Source organism: Humulus lupulus, chromosome 7 (genome assembly GCF_963169125.1).
Source record: "Humulus lupulus chromosome 7, drHumLupu1.1, whole genome shotgun sequence".
Taxonomy (NCBI): domain Eukaryota; kingdom Viridiplantae; phylum Streptophyta; class Magnoliopsida; order Rosales; family Cannabaceae; genus Humulus; species Humulus lupulus.
This window is the reverse complement of record NC_084799.1, coordinates 47,759,389-47,783,371: the sequence shown is the minus strand read 5'-3', so window position 1 is coordinate 47,783,371 and position 23,983 is coordinate 47,759,389. Positions and strand designations below refer to the sequence as shown.

At 38.1% G+C, this 23,983-nt stretch overlaps 1 protein-coding gene across 1 annotated transcript; it reads left to right on the top strand.

Moving 5' to 3' along the window:
• Positions 1–14,120: 14,120 nt before the first annotated feature.
• LOC133791862 (PHD finger-like domain-containing protein 5A) lies at positions 14,121–15,380 on the top strand. Its single transcript, XM_062229770.1, has 2 exons — positions 14,121–14,317; positions 14,744–15,380. The coding sequence occupies exon 2, from the start codon at positions 14,775–14,777 to the stop codon at positions 15,105–15,107; it is 333 nt and encodes a 110-aa protein (XP_062085754.1). The 5' UTR covers positions 14,121–14,317; positions 14,744–14,774; the 3' UTR covers positions 15,108–15,380.
• The last annotated feature ends 8,603 nt before the right edge of the window (positions 15,381–23,983 follow it).

The window sequence follows — 23,983 nt, the reverse complement described above, 5'->3', positions numbered from 1 at the left end:
AATCTCCTGCTGCTACCGCGCCACAACTCCGGCAGCAGTCTCTCGACTGGCTTTCAGACTAGCCAGCTCCTCCTGCAACGCCCCCAGGGTACTCTTTAGCGTTGCATCATCCATTTCTTCCTCCTCAAAGTCCAGATGTGGCTCATCCTCCGCCACGCTTGCAGGGGGAGGAGGAGGTGGATTTGATGGCGCAGCAGCGGTCGCCTGTCCAGCTTTCCTTCCAGTTTTCGCCATTAGTTTTCTCAGCGATGATAAATCAAGCTCTCAATGAAAGCACCAGAATGTTGACCCAGAATTTGGTCAACTGAGACGGAGTACGAATATGCTTGATATGAATGAATGTGTAGAGAAGACGTAATGACAAAAAGTAATAACAACACGATGTTTTTATAGTGGTTCGGCCCCAGGATCTGGTAATGACCTACGTCCACTTAGGCTGTTATTGATATAAGAATCAAAGGAGTGATCAAAGAACAAGGGTTCAATGAGTTTCACTAACCTCCGAAGAACAATACAATATCACTAGGAGAATTACTCTAACCTTAAATGATTCAAAAGCCAAAGATCCCTTCCTTGAGCTATCTTTTGCTATTTATAGGCTCAAGGGGGATTACAAAAGATTGTTACATATATTCTTTCCTGAATAATCGGATACTCAAGAGATTGTGTGAGTTAAATTCGGGATTTACAAAGATCTTCTTAGTAATGTTGCTTTGTATGCGGAACCATCGACCAGACTGGTCGCAGGTAAGACTGGGCTGCTTACTGCTTCTAATGCGTCTTCTGGTCGATACCCTAGCAGAGCGCTTCCAGGTGTCAGCCACGCATCCAGGGATCACTTGCCACGTCATCAATGCTAATTTTTTGGATAACATCCTTATTAATGATGAGCAAGCATGTTCCCCACCAAACGGGTATACCACTTGGAGTCCCATGCATTTCCAAGCAGGGGCCTTCCTTCCACTTCATCCGTACTTTGTGGAAATATGTGACTATTTTGGAATAGCCCCATTCCAACTGACGTCGAACAGCTACATACTATTGGTACTGCTGCGTATTCTGTATAGAGTGTTAGATTGGCCTCCCCCTAATGCTTTGGAGGTTCACTACTTGTTCAATATCAAGTCCAACTGTGTATCAGATTATGAAGGATTCTACCACGTGTAGCTATTCTGGTGGGGAAGTCCTTAGGAGTGGTGTTTCCAACCCTGGTCGCTACTTTAGTCAATACTTTTTTACCGATGCCCTCCAGTCCGAGCATAGGTCATTCTGTGATATTGGTAAGTTTCTGATCGTTTCCCTTAAAATAGTTGTTTGTTCACTTCCTTCATGTTAAGCTCATTCTGTTCACTTAACTTGTTGTTTTAAGTCGTTATAAGCGATCCAATCCAACCTCTGAGATGAGATAGTGTCTTTCCTAGTTGCGTCGATTGGGTGGCAAGTATAGGAATGCATCTTTCCTTATCAATGACGAAAATTTATGGTTGGTCGGTCTACTCGAACCACACCAGTCACTGGATCATCTATCACTGCCTCCGGAGTTTGACTACGTTATCTTTTTTGAAGTTCGAGAGTCTATACAAGAGAAGTGATCAGAAGAGGTTTATGTTGTTCATGACGAGCCTGAGTCAGTTCACTTCGAGGATTCATCTGCTTGTTCTTCCCCTAGCAGTATTTGTTCTAGGTTTCCCAATTGTTAAGAGTTTGACTTATTGCAAGTGCCTCTCCCTTCTGAAACTTTTAGTGATGTGGGAGGTCTTGGTCTATCCCTTAGAAATGAGGAACTATCCCTCCCTCATTGGTTAAATGAATACTTTCCAGAGGAAACTTTTACTGATAGTCCTTTGGGTATACTATTTTTTTCTTAACCGCATTATGACTGATATATATTTTTTGCATCTTATTTGACCATTTTTCTTTTGGCAGGAGACATGAATGCTCGAGCTTTGTTCGGTGGCCCTAAGGTTATAGGTATAAGGGCTAACAAGAGGAAGAAAAAATTAGCGAACAAGAATTAAGGGACCCTTGTAGAGTCTTCTTTTGTTCGTTTAGGCCAGAGTCAGCTTCTAGTTGGGGTTACATTGCTAGCCCCTGCAACGACTACTAGTGTGGTTCCCACGACTAGGTCCTCATCTCCTACATTACCTTCTCGTGTTCGCATGGTGGTACCTAGATTTGAAGAGGTCATCCAGAGTGACCAGATACGGGCAGAATGGTCTTTCTCTGGAGTTTGCGTTCCTAGTGAGATCGTTCGCCATTCAATTGCCAACACTGTTCAGGTATGGTTCTTCTCTTATTATTGTACTTGTTATCTTTTCGCTTAATTTTCTGCATTGATCTCTTTTTATCCCTTGCAGACAATGATCACCTTGACCAACCTATCTGAATTTATCGAGCAGTTGAAGAAGGATAAGGAAGATACATGCCGTGCCCTCATGTCTGAGATAGACACTATTCGTGATGAGAGGAACAATTGTAAGACTGAGCTCGAGCAACTCAAAAGTTCATCTTGTACCGAGATCAATCAACTAAAGGTTGAGATTGACCATCTTCAGAAGTCTCATGCTGCTGAGGTTGAGCAACTTAAAGCTGATGCGGAAGCTAATCACCTTCAAACCCTTGAAGAAGAAGGAGAGATCTTAAAAAACATGTTCTTATAGGTCTGGAAACACAACCACAGTATTGATTTAACATTTTTGAATGGCAGAGAGAAGTCTCTACTAGAGGCTTGCGAATAGAGACTTGTTGATGAAGAAAACTCTTCTGTTCATACCTCCTTAGTACAGCTGGGGGATGGTGATGTTTCAAGGCCTGAAGATCTTGCTACCAGCACTTTTGTCGACCCTTTAGTTGCCTCAGGTGACCAGACCCTTGAGCCAGTGTCATGATAGCTTCGTCTCTAGCGCGCCTTATGCTGGAGTATTTTGTACTTGCATACTCTTGAATCTTTGTGTTCTTTTGTAGTCTGTACTTGCATGCCAACGAACAAACCATTTTGCCTTTTGTTCTTAGTGCGAACAGACTAGTTGCCTGTAGTGAATGATACGAACAGAGGTTTTTTACATGTACCAGCGAACATACTAGTTTGCCTTTTGTACGCAATGCAAACAGACTAGTTTTTCTTTTGTGAATGGTACGAACATCTTGTGTGTTTTTATATCTGCTTTCTCTCTTTTTATGGCTTGTGTTTGTCTCACCTTTAGGCTCAGGCGAGTTGACACAATTTCACCATTGTAGGTAGAACGAACAGGAAACGAGCATGCACATTTTTTCCTTTTAGGGTAGAACAAACATAACACTTTTTTTTTTTGGAAAATTTGTAAAAAGTATCTTATCTTGTGTGTTCTTACACCCTATATGCCCCCAAGTGATTGAGGAGTCTCAATCCTTGATCACTTGATAGCATAATTCAATTTTTGTCACCATAGGCTAACAAAATCATTCTTATCATTTCACGTATATAAACATAGTCGAACAAGCAATGCTATGCGAACATGTCACTAAAGGTTATTCCTCAAACTGGTAGGCGACCAGAATTGGAGGTTGTCCTTTAATGGTGATCGATCGTGGTTTAAAAGTTGTCCTCTTTCCTAACAACGATTAGGTTCTGAGGTTATCTTCCAAACTAGCAGAATTTGAAGTTATCCTTGATCAAAGTTCAAGGTTATCCTCTTTTTTGAAAATGCTTCTGAGTTTGTGTATCACTCGGTTCAAACCTGGTTCAGAGTGTCTAAATGTTTGCTTAATAGCTACCTGTTAGTATTTAGGCCTTATTCCTGGTTAGGACCAAGATTTTATAACTTTGATTTTTCATGTTAGTTTATTAAGTTTTATTTGGAATCATCTTTGACAATCCGAGTCATTGTTCTAGCTCGGTTTTTATTTCCAAATTTCACTTTTATACTAGCTTGAATTTTTCAAAGCTTGATTGTGTTATTTAAACTTTCAAGTACGTCTACTTGTTTCGTTTATTGTCACAATCACTGTGCATACTTATTTAAACATATAAGTATGATGAGCTTATAACTGCTCGAAACTCATACTCATTTATTCATAGAAGCGTGATAGGTTATAATATTACTCAAAATTTTGTTGCACCAAAAATTTGTAATATTTTTTCTTTTATGCTCGGTTATCTCTATACTTTATCATTTTTCTAAAAGTTTGAGACAAATTTTTTATTTAAAAGACGTATAGATTTTTTTTCCGAGCTCGTGGTATGGTTATATCCAACACATGTATGCCTCCCAAGTAACCAAGTTATAAGTCTTGGATTATTTTCTCCTCGGGTTCAGGCTGGTTTTATAGTGCGAAATTTGAAGTTATCCTCTCTCAATAATCAGGATTCGAGGTTATCTTCTTTTCTGATAATGATCAGAATTCGAAGTTGTCCTTTCTCATGATTAATCAGAATTCGAGGTTATCTTCTTTCTTGGTCACGATCGCTTTATAAAGCAATCTTTAACAGTGATTCCTCTGAGAAGGAATCTTTGCTCATACCCCTAGCAGTTTTGGTTACACTGGGTAGGCAACCAGAACACCCCCTTAAGGCCTGTCTTCAGTGTTCGACTCATGAGTTGACCCCTCTGAGGAGCATCTCCATTTATTCTCCTAACATCTTGGAAATTAGCTCGGTAAACCCTGAGCTGGAGAAAAGTGTTGGATTGGAGATGAAACGATATTGAGATGACACCAACAGAGTTTTTAAGCGAGTTTACATCCTTTGCCATTTTTTATCCCTGTTCGCATCCTGGAAGTAATCTCAGGCAAACAGGTTCCTTATTGCCTTTACTCCATTAGTATAGTTAGGCGAACAAGCTCATCTTCGGGTTGGTTTGGTCATGACTCCGAGGTGAGCCCTGAAATGCTTTCTTCTTGATTTCTTTATGTAGATGTGTAAATAGGTGAAAATGTGCTCCAACCTACTTGTGTGCGAACAATTAGTGTTATGTTCATGTAGTCTCATTAATCTAGTTATTTCTTGCTTAGTGATAATAACTTTTCCTCATCCTCGAGCATGGTCTCAAGGTTGCAAAGTTGAAGCTATTTTGCAAAAAAATTCCAACTGTATCGATTTATGAATATTGTTGGCTAATCTATAATTCCAACTTTATCCTTATATCGATTTATTTGTGTTGGTTAATCCAGACTCATTAAATAGTTAAGCTTGTGCTAAAAATCTCATTTGATTCCATGTGTTTGCATCATGTACGCATTATTTCAGAGACAACTTGCTCAAGTCAGCTCGGAAGTTATCTTGATAACGCGTATTGATAAGCTCAAATTCTCATCAGCAAAGATTACATGCTTTTCCACGCAATGTCTTCGATATATCCTGTTCACCCCATGTGTGGATGTATGGGAGAATAGGTTTCATTCAAGGATCAAACAAACAGGAAAAACTTCGAGATGTCTCTAACTCTTTTTTTACCTTGAAATGGTTCGAGCATAATCTTTCGAGTTGTGTGCATAAGCTTTCGGTCTAACCGTCCAAAAGTGACTTCGAAATGGTTCATGCATAATCTTTCGAGATGTGCTCCCTTATTCCCATTCGCCCCTTGTGAGAATGCATGGGCAAACATGTTTCATTAAAGGGTTATGAGGGATATGAACAGGCTTCATTGAAGGGTTAAGTCAACTTGTCCCTTGTGTCTGCGAACAGGGTTTTATGGTGACCTTGAAATGGTCCCGAGCCTTATACTTCGAGCTCAGTTATCTTATTCCTATTCGTGTAGCATGAGATTTTAATGAGCGGATAGGACCTCGAAATCCAAGTCATCCCGAATAGGCATTCATGTCATCTCGAAAACCATGAAATTGCTAGTTTGATCACTGTCTCAAAAACAAGTATGGTTGAGAACATAAATTTATGTTGTAGTTTCAGCTCGGGTGATTACTGTCTCGAAAATGAACTTTGTCCCCAACTTAGTTGTGAACTGTGGTTTAGTTTGGAGATGGACTTCGTTTATGGCTCGAATGACTTTTGTGCAGTGATGACCAGCTCGGGTGTGAGTACCGAATACCGCTCAAATAACTTGTGTAGGGGGTGATCAGCTCGGACGACTTATATGAGTTGGCTCAAAGGGTACATATAGGTCAGCTTCAAAGATGAACTTTGCCTATAGCTCGAACGTCTCCGACCTCAAAATTTTCACTAATGATTTCGAGTTGTTATTTCCATAAGATCCCTTTGTTTTTGAAGCTCCGTTTCCTCGTAATAGTTTTAAATGCTTATAAACGAACTGATAGACCCTCTTTGCCACAAGAGCGCGAATTTGATCTCGGGTGTTATGAAGCTTACGAGTTAATGTCCTTGATAGCTCGTATACGTCATCATGGAATTTCCTGTGATATAGGGTGAACAAGATTCTTGTACATAGGCATGAGAACAGGATTCTCTTAGGCGCGAGAACAATATTCTCTTAGGCACGAGAATAGAGCTCTCTTAGGCGCGAGAGATCTTAGGCGTGAGAACAGGATTCTCATAGGCATGATAACATAGCTCTCTTAGGTGCAAAAGTAGGATTCTCTTAACAGCTTGGAAGAATTTTAAACATATATTTATATCCTTGTTCGCCTAGTATAGGCTACAATGGGTGAACAGGTTCTCTTTCCGTGTGGAAACATAGAAACAAACAGGTTCTTTACATGCATTTGGCATGTTATTCCAATCATTCTTTGGTTGCTCTTGCCCCTAATAAAGACATAAAAGCAAGTAAAATTCCACACACTAGCCTTGCAAGGTTTCCGAGCCCTCCTAGCTTTCTGTTCACCTAGTATGAACCATTATGGGAAAACATGTTTCCTTTTTCGAATAGCTGGGGTTGCCTACTCCTTGTTCGCCTTTGGAGTGTATGCATGAGCGCACATCAATTTTTTGAGGATTTATAGTTTATAATCATAGGTGAACAGGTTGCATACTCATACTTTCTATTCTCATGTGTTGTATACAAGTGAATGACCAAGAGATCTTTTCTAGGTCTACAAGCATTGTTGTGATATCCATCGACTCCATAAATGCATAAATGCGAATAAGGTTACAAGCAATGGTTTTATCACTGTTCACAACTTGAACAAGCCGCCACCATAAGTGGATATATCCTTAAACTGTCGTGATTGCTCCATCGTGTAACTCGGAATTGCTGGATTTTTAATTTCAGCATTGTGCCCCAATTTGTACACAATTAAGTGAAATTATTTTTCACATAGATCTGCGATTTGTTATGATGAATGTGGTGTTTGCTTACAACTTGCAATTGCTCCGCATATGGCCTAGATAAAAATGAACAGGTGTACTAATTTGGCCCTTGTCGAAGTTGGGAGTCTTATGGAGATGACTTGATCAAAGTCTTTATTCATAGACTTTGTTAGATTGAACCTCTTCATCTTGAATCTACTCTCTCAATGAAAGCACCAAATTGTTGACGCCGTTTTTTGTCAACTTGAGAAAATAAGAGCATGGATTCAAGAATAGAGATGCAATAAAATAAATAACACCATATTTTATAGTGGTTCAACCCCAAAAAGATGACCTACGCCCACTTAGTCACTTTTATTAATATTTAAGCTTGAAGAACCATAGTTTCCGGCGAACCTGCGTCGCCGGTTGTTATATAATCCTCCTTTGCTTTTACATTACATAAGGACTTCTTTCTACCATCATGGAGTTTCGACATTATCAATTGTATCCCCTAGTTTGTATCCCATCTTCTCTTATTTATAGTGAGGAGTTTAGGGTTACAATCAGATCATGGGCCTAAGTTATTGGGTTTGGCCCGCAAATAATACATTACAACAGAAATGCAGTTATATTTTGATATATGACAACTCTGTACTCCTTTGCTAACTCTGCTAGTGCGAATGTTGTGTGTTGAACGAACATGATCCTCCAGTTAGCGTGTAATGGTTTGCCTTGTGCGAACAGAGGTAAAATAACTTGTCTTGTGCGAACAGAGGTTGAAAAATGCGGCTACGTGACCAAATCCCTTCTGTTAGCGCTTGGTAGTCTGCTTTGTACTCTGTGAGAATAGGAACTAGTTTGCACTTCGTGAGAATAGGAATTACTTTGCACTTCATGAGAACAGGAAGGCAAAGTGTTCTGTTCATCATCCCTTTATAATTGTTATTTTTTTTAAATGTCAAAAAAATGGGTATAACATTTGCCCCCCCAAGTCAGTTTTTGTGCTGTGCACAATTCTGACTTAGTTATGTGAACAATTTCCCCATTCTTTTTTGGTTATACAAGGGCCACTTTATTTCCATTTGTGAAGAAGACATCAATGCAGCCCCTTCCAAGTACCTTGGATCTCTTTTCATTTCCCATTTGGACTTCAAGTCCCACCTTTGCACTTTCACAGGTTTTGAAAATAGTTTTATCATAGGTTGCATGAATGGTGTCACAAGTATCATACCACCATCCTTGTACCTTTCCTTGGGTTGCATTAACTTCACTCAAGGTTGCAATGATCTCAACATCAATTGCATTGACATGTTCACCTTCTTTTAAGGTTGCAATAGTCTCATCACTACATGCATGAACCATGTCAATTATCATTAGGGTTATCATACATTCCTCATCGAATGCATTAAATTCAATTAAGGTCACAAAGATCTCATCATCAATTGTATTGACCTCAATCTCATTATGGTTAATTTTACAATTTCCATATCTCACATGATGATCAATAACGTTACAAACAAAACAAGTACATCAATAAACATTGAATTGTTTATTAGCATTTACCATTGTACTCTTAATATAACAACAATCTCAAACTCACAAAAATATGGCAACAAACACATTTCATTCAAATTCTTGAAATCTACACATTTAGAAATAAGGAACTTGATGATACCAATCTCCTTAAGCATGTAATCTCATTGAGTTGTCTCACCCTTTGTTGATGAAGACTTTGAATCCATATCCACATTCATGTAGAGCATTTCTAAATAAAACTTTCTTTGATCTTTCATGGTTATGTGTCCAACACAAACCAAATCTTGAAACAAGGATTTGAAGGTTGTAGAAGATGAACCAATTTCCCTCATTATTGATTATGCAAAGCACAAAATGAAAGTAATTAGGGATAGAGATTTTGATTGTTGGGAATATATGGGTTCACCCTTTGCAAATCAACAAGGAATTATGATAATAATACAATATTCCAAGCCCTAGGTGTTGATCAAGATTCAAATTCAAAGTATGAAGACTATTCTTGATAATAAAAAAAACATGTTTATCATATGTATGTTAATCTTGAATATAATGAACTAAATGATTAAATGATAATAAGATGAATTTAGATACATTTAATCATCAATACAAACAATGAATAACATAATAGAATCACAAAATACAAGATAGAGAGATACAACATTTGTATTTAACAACTTGAATCTTCAACTTGGGGAACTTCTAAGGCTTATACATAATATGAATATTGTTGTCCAAAATCTCTATTCCAAGCCTTCCCAATTGCTTGAAGCTTCAACTATGTAGAATGAGATTTGAGATTGAACAAGCCTTGAAACTCATGCAAGTCAAGCAAGCTTGATGAGTTTCTTGGAGAAAATTTTGGTCTTAGAGAGCTAGAGAGAGAGAGTTGGAAAGTGTGATCAAGGCTTTTCAACTCTAATAACTCATATATATAATGTAGGCATCATCATTATTCTAACCAATAGGATTAGAGCATTTAAAACACATCATTTGGAGCATTTTACGTAAACTGTACAACCCTAAATGACCGCCCAGGTGATGCATCGCCTGCATGTAGGCGAAGTATCGCCTAATAGGTGATACGTCACCTACTAGCAGGTGATGCATTGCCTGCTAGGGCTTTTGAAGCCCTTCGCATTGTCCACTCCAATGGTCCACTTAGGGGGCGACATATCGCCACCCTCTCTGACTTTGGACCACTCCAATAGTCTTAAAATTGCTCCAAATGCTACCAAACTTTTTAGGAATGTTTGGCTACCTCATTGTATCACTTTAGACCCATAAAAGTCACTTTTAGATGCCTTCTACACTATCTTATGTTTTCACTTCTATTTAAGTGAAAACCATTAAGTGATTTTCACCTCAACGTGTAAACATTTTAACCATTATATTTAACTGATCTCAATAATGAAAACGATCTTATGATGTACGATTATGCTTATGCCACAAATAGTCTCATGTTTATATTATGACTTATGATTATAGTGATTGCTATAAGAAAAGTATGTTAAGAATGTGTGAGATGTGTCGCTTATACTTGTATGTCTTGTTTGTACTTCCTTACTAGGCTTTTAGCTCACCCCCTTACTTTTCTCCCTTGCAGGTAGAAAATAGATAGACTTGTTTGACACGCATGGTGAGCTGAGTCAGTTTTCCATAAATATGTATGTATGTATGTTCCGAGGAGCCAATGAACGAGGAAACGATCCGGAATGCCATAGTGCCTTAGAGTCTTTCTTATGTTAATTTATCAATGTGATGTATTTTAGTTATTTTTCAGACTGCATCAAACTCTCTTTTGTTTTGAACATTGGATCCAAACTCTGCATATATTTCCAATAAAGTCTCACTATATTTTCAGACAAAGTTATGAAATCTTTTGAACTATTATTAAAAACTAATATTTTAATAAAGATAGGCAATTAGGGGAGTTATATACATTTTGGTTACTTCCAAACTTAATTATTGAATTTTTTTTATCTTAAGATACTAATTAATTATTTTTAGGTAATATTATAGTGTCATATTATTTAAGATAATTTTGTATTACCTTCAAGCATTTTTTATAAACTAATAAGTTACAATAAAATATAATAAATTATTATATAGCATATCATCAAAAGTTAATTTAATATACTATATAGTAACTTTTTTAATGAAAAATTTAATTCACTTTTTAGTTACTAATGTAATTTATATAAAAGTAATAGTGATTATTTTATTAATCAAACAAAAAATAAAGTTAAAAATTACTTTACAATTATAATAATAAATACACATTTTAGTATTTTATTATTAATTTTTGTTTAATTAAATTAAAAAGCAACTACATAGTTAATTTTTAAATTGCTTATTACAATTATTAAGAATACTTTTCCATTTTTTATAAACAAATTAGAAAAGAAACTTAAAAGTTATTTTTCAAACACAACACAAAAACAACCATTCCACATCATCTTCTCCCGCGACGGCAAGAAACTCATGCTTGTTATATACCAAAATGATCCCCTTGAAGTCCCTTAAAGAGTAAATCGCAATTGTATCACTCTTGAGCCTAAAGGACGATAAAAAATAAAAAAATTTTAACAACAATATAAAAGTAAATAAAATTGAAAGATATATAATTAAAATTAGATTTAAAACTTCCGTGAAAATATATAGAAATTAGGAAAAATCACTTTTTACTTCAAAATCTATATTTGTCCCACTTTTATAGCATTTTAAAACTTTTACATTTTGAAGTACAGTTATATTTATATTTTAAAATATTTCATTACGATTCTTGAAATTATTAACATTTACAAGATATATTAATTATGAATTAAATTTTATTCAAAATATGATTTTTTTTATTTAACCCTAATTAATTAGATATATATTATCTATATCCCACTATTTTTATTCTATCCATTTATTTAATTCATTTTTATAATTAATCATTTATTACTTATTCATCTTCCCTCACATATTTTCTTGGAGTTCTCTCAAAACTAAAAGTAATATCACGATCCCTCTCTCAAAACCAGAAAATGGAGCCGTGAAACACCATTTTCCCCAACGCCGACTGGAAAACAAGTTTTGATGGATCCAAAACCTAGTAACTAGTTAGTTTATTCTCAATTTTTTTATTTAATATTTAATTGTTTTTTTACTGTTATCATTATTTTATAATTTAAAAAGTTTATATTTTTATTTTGTATTAGTTATAGATTATATAAAAATTGTAACTGTTTAGTTTATAAATTTTATCATATAATAATTATTAGTAGTTAAAATAAATTAATTTGCTTATTTATGTAAGAGCGTTTGACAAAATTTAATGTTTGGCTTATAATTTTGATGTTTTCACAGTTTATGATCGAATAAACTAATCAGTTTTCGTAACATTATTTTTTTTTTAACTATTTGTGTTATCTTTAATGATTATTTTACTCATTGTCATAAACTTGTTAATTAGTTCATTTTTCAAAGCCATTTTAAACCGTTGAGGTTATAATCTTTTTGGTTGTTTTTTTTTTTAAACCTTCATTATTATAACATTTTTGCGTAAAGGTAATGATACTGTGATTTTGAAGCAATTAGAAGTGCACTTGTTGAAATGTCTTGCAAAGCATTATAAATCTTTATAAACCTCCGAGTTTATAAAAGATCTGGACTTCACCCTTTTATGAAATATGGCCAGCCGCCATTTTTGTTTTTTTTTTTTGCAAATTCAAATGCAGGTTTGAGCAGAAAGTGTTGTTTATGGTGATTGTTTTTTTTATTAGTAGTATTATCATTATTATTAATGTATTATTTGATTTGAATAAAAAAGATTAAGAATCGATAATTTAATGGTGAGGATTGATTTTTTAATTGTCATTAATGCTAACCATTCTTTTGTGATTTTATACCATAGTTGACTAATTGTGTATCGTTATTGTTATTGTTGTTTATTTAAATTAGTTGTATGCTTATAAAAGAAAAAGACTATGATACGTTTTTTAATTTTAATTTAAAAAATAATGTGTAAAACTTTATCATAAAAAATAACATTTTTATATTGTTTTTTTAGAAACTTTGAAAACTCTCACTCTTCAAGTAAGTTGTGATATTCCGGCCACCATATTGCTACATGTGCCGGACTGGAGGGAAGACACTCTGCTGACGATCTCACGGTCCAAACCTTGCTGCCATTTGATGCTGTAGAAGACTACACGCGCCGATCAAAGTTGTCAGAGGTGCGACTTTGACTGCATTTTTTGGCCAACTCTGACCACCCCGAGTCTTAAGGGTGGTACCGTTGGAATGAACTCTTTGAGAGGAAAACAACCCAACCATTCACTCCGGCTATATGTCGGTGTTTTTCTAGTGACTTTGTGGGTATTCTTCGACTCTAGAAGCGTTTTTCGGTCACATCACTGGTTGTGTTGGGCTCAAGAGTGGTACCATTACGACCTACTCTTGAATGTGGTTATTTTGCTACATGACAATCATGAGTTTCTTGACGTCGCCAGAAAAAAATGATGGCATGGGGTAGCTTTTGTGCTGTGTTTGAAAAGTAACGTTTAAGTTTCATTTTCAGCTTTGTTTGTAAAAAAAAATACAGAAAGGTTTCTTAATAATTATAATAAGTAATTTTTTTGTTATATTTAAAATGTAACTATGTAGTTGCTTTTTTATTTGATCAAACAAAAATTAATAAAAAAGGATCAAAATGTGTATTTATTATTATAATTTAAAAGTAACTTTTAAGTTTATTTTTTGTTTGATTAATAAAAAAATACTATTACCCCCGTGTAATTTACATTAGTAACTAAAAAGTAAATTAAAACTTTTCATTAGAAAAGAAGTTATATAGTATACTGAAAGTAACTTTTAATAATAAGCTATATAATAATTTGTTAGACTTTATTATAACTCATTAGTTTATAAAAAATAATAAATCGACAACGTAAAAGTATCTTAATAATAAAGAGACACCACAATATAACCTAAAAATAAAATAATCAGTATTTTAAGATAAAAAAGTTTCTACAAATAAGTTTTGAAGGTAACCAAAATATATATAAAATAATATGCTTTAATAATAAATTTTTTATCAAAAAGTAACTAATTGGTAACTTATTAACATTTTAAGTAACAAAATATTACCTTTTAAAATCCAAAAAAATGGGAGAAACGAGATTTTGGGAATATTTCAAATTTAGGTATATTACTTTTAGAATCTGATATTTCTTTTTATTGATGATATGGTAAAATATTTTTGTAAATAAAATTTTAGGGTTAATTTTTGTAATTATTTTATATTGTAGGTATATTATTGTAAAGATCTCAAGAAAAAACCACTCATTTTATCAGCTTTGAATCGGGCTACCATTTCTTTCGGCCCAACCCAACATCAATTCTAAAACCTAACCTAAAATCACCCTCATCACTTACTCAGCCGTCACCGCCATTTCTCCCTCGCACCTTCTCTTACATTCTCTCTCTGTCGCGAACCCGGTCACCCACGACACGCCTATTTCGTTGTCGTGTGCATACAAATCCTCCGCCCGCGCCATTTCCGCAACCGCGCCAAGAAGTCAATAACCACCGCCGAGTGTACTGTGTATCTTGCAGGTAATTTCAATGTTTTTTTTTTTTCACTTAATTTTAGTTTTTCGGTGCTGGTGTATCTTATGATTTTTGCTTGTGATTTCTGAATCTTTTATGTTTGATTTTGATGCTTTTGTGCTTTCTCTTGGGTTCTTGTGATTTCGGTGCTGCTACATCATTTATGTTTTTTTTCCCCATAGATTCTCGTGAATTTTTTTTTTTTAAAATTTATTACTCATTGGTTTGAAATCTCATAATAATATTGTTCCTAACTTTATTTTACATATATATATATATATATATACATTCCAATTTTGTTTCATTATACATTTTCGCAACAGCTCTAAATGGATGCATTTTGAAGATAGAAATCTAATTCTTTTTATTGTGAATTTCACTTTATGGCCATTGATCTTATACCTTATCAATGATGGGGACATGTCTCTGCAGATTATCATATATTGAGTTAACTTGTTAGATCATGGCCAAGCATCATCCCGATCTGATTATGTGCCGGAAACAACCGGGAATTGCAATTGGAAGACTATGCGAGAAATGTGATGGAAAGTGTGTGATATGCGACTCATACGTGAGACCATGCACTCTTGTGCGGGTTTGCGACGAATGCAACTATGGGTCCTTTCAAGGTCGGTGTGTTATCTGTGGAGGAGTTGGAATATCCGATGCCTACTACTGCAAGGAGTGTACTCAGCAGGAGAAAGACAGAGATGGGTGCCCTAAGATTGTTAATTTAGGGAGTGCCAAGACTGATTTGTTTTACGAACGTAAGAAATATGGTTTTAAGAAAAGATGATGATGATGCTCAGCTTACTCTGTCTTCAATGCTGGTGCTGATGACATTTTCTTTTTATGTAAAGGTTATAAGGATTGGTTAATATTTTGACTTACTATCGTGTACCATTGACACTCAAGTTTAAGGATTGAGACTCATGTAGAAGATGGACCAGAGTTTATAGTGTTCATTTCTATATTGCTACACTGTTATGTTTGGTAGAAGGTCCTAAGTTTGTACCCCTGTAGACAGTAGTGATGGTAACATTTCATGATATATATGGTCTTCACTGCATTGCTGCTGTCATTTGTTTTAAGTGTTTTTTTTTTCTTTTTACAGCTTCTTGCTTAAAGAGTGATGTTAGGATGCGTTTGGAACTAGTAGTTTGTTTGACAAGACATGACAGATAGCTGTGTATACATGTGGTTGGGGATTTTTGCCACGGCATATTGCGGGTTGTGTGTGTAGGGCTTAGGTATCAAGCACGATGCGGCAAGACAAAAGGCACGGATAATTTTGCATTAATAAATATAATTTGAATTATATTAAAATTAAAATAATAATAAAATTCTATTTTATAATTAAAATAGTTGTGTACAATAAAATTAAAATTATACTCTATTTATTCACAAATTTAAATATCTAATTGTTGGTATTTAAATTTTAATATTTAATAATTATAATTATTATTAATATGAATGTGAAAAATATTGTTAAAAAATATATAAAAATAAATTAAATATGTGTATATATATATTTAGCTTAGTAGTCAATTCTTTAATACTAGAAGGGGGAAAACAAGTATTCCACCAAGATATGAATAATGACTATTTCAAATTAGATGCTAGAGAGCTCACGAGCTTTTCGTACGGCTAGTCCGCTCCTTCGTTCTGGTGTTGATCCATATTCATTTGTCCACCGTGGTGGTAATTAGTAGAGATTTCCTTACTCTAAAAAGGTTTCTCATCTTTCAATGTATTCTTCAATAGAAGGTACCTCTATTTCCTTTATTATATTCTTTTCCTGTTATTTTAACATTTTTGTCTGGTAGATTTTTCTTTTGTTCTTAGATATCTTAGTTGTTTCAATTGATAGGTGGGTTTACACAATAAGTTTCCTGGATAGCTCGTTTGTTTGACTTGTCTCTAATTCTAATTGTTATCCATTTTTTCACCATAGGACACGTGATAGTCATTAGATGAGTAATTAAGCTCCTTGAGCGCTAATGAGATTTCATGCAGTTCGTGTAGAGCTCCTTGGAGTGCTGAAGTTCGGCCAAATGTGGATGTCTCCAAGCGAGGCCATGCCCCGAGGACTATTCAGGTGGTCCTCTCGCATTATTCATTTGCAAATCCCCCAGGTTTAGGACTATTGTCCTTGGGCCTGAGGCAGCTGCCATGTATAGCTCTCGATAACCCAAGACCGTCACACTGTGTACTTTAATAGTGCTTAACTCGCTAAACGAGTCATTAGGTCATAAATGTGCATATAGGTGTTATTAATGAGCTAGGGTGAAAATCTCGGTAAAAAAGAATTGATGTATTTTATTTAAAACATTAAATTGTACATGGGATCCCATAAAAGTATTTACAATCCAAAATGGTCATTACAGTTAAAAAATTACAAACCGCCGACCTAATCAGCAAAAATAGGGTTAAATCCTAGTTCCCCTGAGAAACATCTTGGCCATGGTGGTCAAGCGACCGCATATGTACACGTTGCCACCTAAGCTCTCCACTCAAGGTTGGGTGAGCTTTTCTTTTCCTTTACCTACGCCACATAGCACCTGTGAGCCAAGGCTCAGCAAGAAAACTTATTACTACATGTACACAAATATTAATAAATCATTCTTGGGCCTGCAGCCCTAATTAGATGGTGACTAATAAGTCTTTCTGGGGTCTGGCGCCCTAAATAGATGACTAATAAGTCACTCTGGGGACCTGTGCCCTGAATAGATGACTAATAAGTCTCTCTGGGGACTTGCGCCCCGAATATCTGACTACTAAGTCTCTCTGGGGTCCTGCGCCCTAAGCCATGTGACTATCAAGTCACTAGAACCTTTTTGGTCCTGGCTCTGAGTAACTAGTCATAGACTAGCCAAGTGCTTAGTTTTCTTCAACCAATAGGGCAGTCAAGCATTTAATGCTCATGTTGATTAGATCTAATCATTTCGGCATGCGGTCAGAACGCTAATGCTGCTCTTGACTCATAAGTCAATTCTATACGACCAACGCTCAGTACTATTGCCGATCATGACTGATAAGTTAGAACTTCCCGACCAATGCTAAACACCATTGGCGTTTCCGACTAATAAGTCAGTGCCATTCACAAATAAGCAACCCTGCCAGGCATTCACAATGCAACCAATGTCCATATATAGAGCCCTCAACATGCCTCATCAATAATCATGTATGTCACATACTGGGTGCAGTTTTCTTACCTCAGGTTCGAGCGTAAAATAAATAAAGAACGACCCTTGAGAACGATCCTGTCCTTAGGTCCCTTAGTGGTCACCTAATCATAACCCAATATGAAACCCCATCAATAAAATGAGTAATAAAAGGTTCATGGACTAAAACCCAACTCCCGGGACCTCAAATCCAACTAAAACGGTTAGTAGATTCGATCCTGAGCTTAGAGAACCGAAAACCCGCGCCTAAAACTCATTAAAACCCAACCTGGCACAAGGAAGACAGGCATGCCGCGACTTGCCCCCAAGGGTTGCGGCACGCCCCCAAGACAGGAAGCCCCCTGTCTGGGTGCCAGGGGCGGGCCGCGACTTGACCCTGAGGGTCGTGGCGCACCTGCTAGACAGAGCCCATGGGAGGCTTTAGGGTTCATTCAAGTTGCGACTTGCATGAACTCGGTCCCGACTTGAACCTACGAACCCAGCTCCCCTGCATATTTCTCAATCTAAACCTCAACCAAAACTCATCAAACCAATCCCAATATCACCATCAATCATCACTACAACATTATCACTAGTTTGACAACAAAACCCAAGCCTAGAACCACTTAAAACATCACCATACATCCAATTACACAATCAAACATCAAGCTTAAAACCATCTCAAAAACATACTATAACTCAAAATTTAAAGCTTAGAATCCTTACCCCAATCCTAGAATTGAACCCTTCAATTGTTGCAATACAGTCCTACTATGCTCAAATAACTTCAAATCTCAAATTCAAGCTTCGAAAATCCAACGGAAGGAAAGAGAGAAAGTAAAATCGGGAGAGAGAAAGAAGACCTTTTTTTTTTCCTTAAACCTTCTACATCCATCCTACTTAAGCCTATCTAATAACCCAAATGATTAAATTTCCCCTAGAACTAATCTAATCTTTCAAAGCCATCCAAGGGCATAATGGTCATTCCCTACCTATCCCGTTAATCATAATTAACGTCCTCCGATTCCCGTTACTTCCAATATCCTCAAATAATTAATAAATCATATCCCATTACTCGTTCATTCCCGGTAATGTACTAAGCATCAATTTACCCCCTGGCTCACCTCGAGCCTGGTAATTAATCCCGTTATGATCAAACCGCTAACTTGCATCCTAGGATCGTCTCATGCCGAATAGCTAAAACATATCCTCATAATAATGTGGTCTCACCCATATATCACATACATGCACATTAATATACAATTATGCCCTCAATGGGCCAAAATTATGAAAATGCCCTTCTAATAAGAAGTGGGCCCACATGCATGCAATTATCATCATATAATAATATAATTCACATAATCATGCATATAATCACATAAACACATTTTAAATCAATTATGGCCCTCCTGGCCCCCTAATCCAAGCACTAAGCCATATTAGGGAATTTGGGACGTTACATGCCAGGTGTTAATCGCTGTAACCGCGACCCCTAGGAGATCGTCTGACAACTTTTGGTGAGCCTCGATTGGTTGTGTCAAGTTCGTACCCTTGACAATGGGTATGTACCACAATGTCGTCTGACATGGGCGAACGTGCGCCGTATCTTGACATGCTCAAATACCTGTTTCCCATAAGGTTGGTAAGCAACTTTCTGCATATGGGTCCCGCGTAATCTGCCTGGGCCCATGGTCTTTATTAGTGCATCCGTATGTAATTAATTAGCAGTTTACTCCCCAAATAATGATGAATGTGGTATTAATTATTCATTAAGGGAATTAATAATCCAGGCCTCTATAAATAGGGTTGGGGTATCTCCTGGTAAAGGGTTCCAAATTTTTCCTATTTAAGCATTGTAAACTCAGAGCAATATAGACGATGTCTGAGACTCCATTAAAGCTTGTGTGCAAACTCACTAATATGAAAGACTCGTGGACTAGGGCTCTTTTATAGCCTGAACCACGTAAAATCTCTGTGTTATTTTCTTCTAGTTTCTTTAAAGTTCTTAGATTAGGTTGATAGCGAAAAAGACAGTCAACATTTTGGTGCTTTCATTGAGAGCCTGAAGAAAGCTTGAAGAAAACGACCATGGTGACCACTAGATGAAATGCACCAGACGATGCAGCTCCTCCCACCGGAGCTGAGGGAGGGAAAACCAATCGTCCACCTCCACAAAGACCTCCTGGAGATGGTCTAGGAGAATTTCAATGAGAACGATGAATACGACAACATAGACGACAATGGCGATGGTGAATATTATGAGGAGAATTATCCCCAGCCAAATGACGCAGAGGACCCACTAGAGGTGGTGGTACTTCGCAACCAGGTAGCTACCCAACATCAAAAACTCGATGCCCAGGAGGGAAATATTGTCGTTTTACAGTAGATGGTTAATGCCATGAGGGCTACTCTGGCAGCCCAAGGACTATGAGCGGACCCACACGGTGAAGTATTGTTTAGGCAGCCAGCTGGTGTGCCACCTGTGCACCCAGATGGAGTGCCACCTGTCGACACAGAAGGTGTGCCTCCTGAGCACCCCGTTGACGTGGCGCAAGATCTGCCAGCTGGTGCGCCGCCTACGCACCCAGCTGGAGCTTAAGCCCCACCTGTTCCACAAGAGCGTGGCAAGGGAAAAATCGATGACAAACCTACTTCAGGGCAAAAGTAGGCTCATCGAGCCCCCGTACACAACAAGACTTTGAGGCCAGCGAGCAAGAGTAAAGGGCAAGGTGTCCGGGGACATCGCCAAGCCGCCAGTGCCCGTGGAGCCGAAGGCATTCTGCTTAGGCTCACCAGGATGAACTGTGCTAGGCTTAGAGGTGGTGTCCCCCAAGCACCTCGCCAGTCTTGCAGAACCCCCGACCAAAGGGCCAATGAGAGGAATGTCTCCGTTAACCGAGAGCAAGGCTTTAGCATCTTGGTCAATAATGAAAACATTAAGTCTAATAGAGAAACTGAAGTAGAATATCCCGAGGACAGTGGTTTCCACCAAGGTCAACCAGATCTACAAGATGACTTAAATTCTCGTAGGGGTATATCAACTCCCAGGGGCAACCCCGGGGGAAGAGTTCAGCCAGATCTCCAAGATAATATTCATACCCAGAAGAGAGAACACCTGGCACAGAGTGCCAATCAAGACCGCGACCCTCTCCGCGCGGAATTGGAGAGCTTGAAAAAGATTATTCTCAAGATGGTCTGAAGACAAGGCCATGACTACGATTTAGAGGACGAGGATGGGGAGCCGTGTGCTCCCCACATAGTGGAAGCCCCATTACCCTAAGGCTTCAAGATGCAAGCCATCACTTCTTATGATGGCAGGATGAATCCCATCGACCATCTATTGAAGTTCAATCGATTAATGTTGGTGCATTGTGTCTTTGAGGAGGCGAAGTGCCACATGTTCCCATTGACCTTGACGGGACCGGCAAATGAGTGGTTTAAGAAGCACAAACTGGGATCCATTCATTCCTGGCACTAGCTATCATCCTCATTTCGAAGAAAGTTTATAGCGGCTAGGAAGGTGAGCTTTGAGGTCAACGCCTTAGCCCATATAAAGCAAGGACCCCTCGAAATCCTCAAGGCCTACATCAAGCGCTTCAAGAAGGAAGCTGCTAGGACCAGAAGGGTCGACGACGACCATCAGTTGATGGCATTGCAGGCAAGCAACTGTGCAGGGTCTCCTTTGTGGGATGACCTCCAACGGAGGGCATGCCATAGGCTCGATGACTTCATTTGTCGAGCACAAGAGTATATAAACTGGGAGGATACCCAGAATGGAGCGTTTGGCGGACCCATCACTTTCCCCGCTGCGTTAACTCTGAGCCCTATGGCTTGGGGACCCAGTACCCACCTTACACTCCTGTCCAACAGAGTGTGGTGAGCACCCCATAGTTCAGCCCAACTATCTAGTCGGTTGGCTTTAGTGCCATGCCTCCTGCTCGCTTTAGTGCTGCTCCGATGGGATATGGAGTTGCACCCACTAGATACAGTGATTTTTAGTTTGCATTAAGTGCTGGAACTGTGGCTCTAGCCCAGTCAGCTACACCCAGCAGAACCCCCAACAGAAATAGGCGCGAAGGCAAAGGCAAGGGCAGAAAGCCCAAGGGAGTTGGGCCAGTTTTAGTAGGACAAGGACCGACCCCCAAGGAGAAGTATCTCTTGCAGTAATCCAAGTATACAGACCTGGTGGACTCTCGGGAGAACATTTTCCAAGCCATGGAACAACACGTCCACTACTGGAAGCCGCAGCCCATCCAGAGGGACAAGGAGAGGAAAGAGATCCCAACAAATTTTTTCGGTTCCATAATGATGTGGGGCACCACACCAACGAGTGTCGACAACTCAAGGATGAGATTGAGAATCTCATCAAGCTAGGGAGTTTACACTAGTATGCTTGGGATGGAGCGCACCTGGCTCAGGCCCCAGCCGTGGGAGTGCCTCCACAGTAGGCAGCTCCACAAGCTCGAGCCAAGTCAACTGCACCCAACAGGCCCATAGCAGGTAGTCCATGGGCTTCCCCCACTGACTGGGATAGTGTGAACTATCTCGGAGGACCCCACTTGGGGGCACCTCTTGGGGTTCGCAAAATAGATATGCGCGAGCCCTGAATCACGACGACAAGATACTATTATTAACTCAACTGTTAGCTCAAATTCCTAGGATGACTTACCATGTAACACCCTACTAATCCAGGATCGTTGCAACATGTGTTTAAAATGGTGATGGACTTGCTAAGCGAGTCATTTGGACTTAAACGTGTGATTAAAGTAACTAATTGTTCAGGTATTAAAAATTTTGGTCAAATAAGTAATTATTTTCATTAAAAAGTTTCAGTCTGTACATGTGATCCCAAAATAGAAGTTTACAAGTTATTTACAACTCAAAAGATTACAAAATAATTCGGTCTAAGCGGCAAAATAGGGTCCAACCCTAGTACCTACGTGATACCCTCGTTGTGGCAGTTGAGAAGACTGCATATGTACACTCCGCCCCTAGAGCTCTCCAACTCATGGCTGGTCCAGCTTCTCCTTACCCTTACCTACATAGCACCCATGAGCCAAGTCTCACTGCACTCAAGTAGACACATTATCCAGTTATGCGACCATGGAGTCACACAACTGCATATCACACTTCCATTTATTCAAGTAGAATTCGAGCCAGACAAGTGCGTACCGCACTGCCAGGGTGGCCTAGCCATAATGATCCGCGTTCCACACGCGTAATGCCGACCATGGTCTATAAGCCGAGCTTTCAATTCAGATACAATCAAACAGATAATTCACATAACACATTCATTTATGCTTAACCAGATATTCAGAGACATGATTATAATCATATTCCATAGCCATGGCTCGAGCCCTAATCACAACCAGGGTGTAGTTTTCTTACCTCAGATTCTGTGTGAATGGTGAAATGACCCCGAGCGCAATCCCTGTCCTGAGCCTTCCAGAAACCCTAGTCAGAATATAAATATATAAATTCATTAGGAATCAACCCCAGATCTCGAGTTCCAATCCAAACTCGAACTCTTAGAACCATTGTTCCCAGGTAATAGGGTACTAAAAACGTTCCCCGAGCCCCCAAGTGGGCCCCCAAAATGGATTCCCGAGCCTCTGAACCTCATTCCCGAAATTCCCAAAAACTGCCTAGAAACATAGTGTTCTTCACCAAACTTCCAAACTTGCGATTTCCTACAAAACTAGACCCAAATTTCGACCAAAACAGGTGTTTCCAGCAGGATTTTGACCAAAAAATACACCACATAGCTCAGATAGACTATACCAAACACTTATTCCTCCACAAAACACATCATATTACTCAAAACCCAAAATCAAAGTTTTTAAAATCTCAAGAACACTAAAAAATAAATCAAAAGCTTAAGAACTGGTGAATCACTTACTAAATTCTGAATTTTCCAAGCTGATTTGAGATCCTCAACAACTCCTATTCCCCCAGAAAGCCTCAATTCTCCTTCAGTCTCCTCAAAAAATCCAAACATGAACTAGATTTTTGAGTACCCTTGAGTTGTTATTCCGAAATGTTCAAAAATGAAAACCAAGGAGACTCTAGAACGTGAATAGCATCAATAATTAACTCTTAGACAAATCCCAGCCTCATGGTCAAAAGACCAATATACATGTTATCCCAAAAATTGGCATATCTGACATGGCACTAATCTTGAAGACGTGACATTATGCTTTAGAATCATGGCGTTAGACTGGGCAGGCTGGTCGGCGTATACTCACATAATATATAATAGTTACTGCTCGGCAGGACCACCAGAAAACCTGCTGGTCGATATGACAGATAGATAAACCTGTTTGGTGGAAAGCAGTTACGCTCACCACGCACCTAACAGCCTGAAAACTTGGTCAGAGCTCCTAAAGAATAGGGCAACAATTGCCTGCAAGAATATAGGGATATTTTCCCATCAGTTACGGTCTGGTGCAACCCCTGGGTCATTGGATCAGTATAAATACAAACCCTCCACCACAGTGGAGGGGGTTCA

Excerpts from the sequence above, each read along its gene's own strand:
- LOC133791862 (XM_062229770.1), top strand. The coding sequence starts at position 14,775 with ATGGCCAAGCATCATCCCGATCTGATTATGTGCCGGAAACAACCGGGA.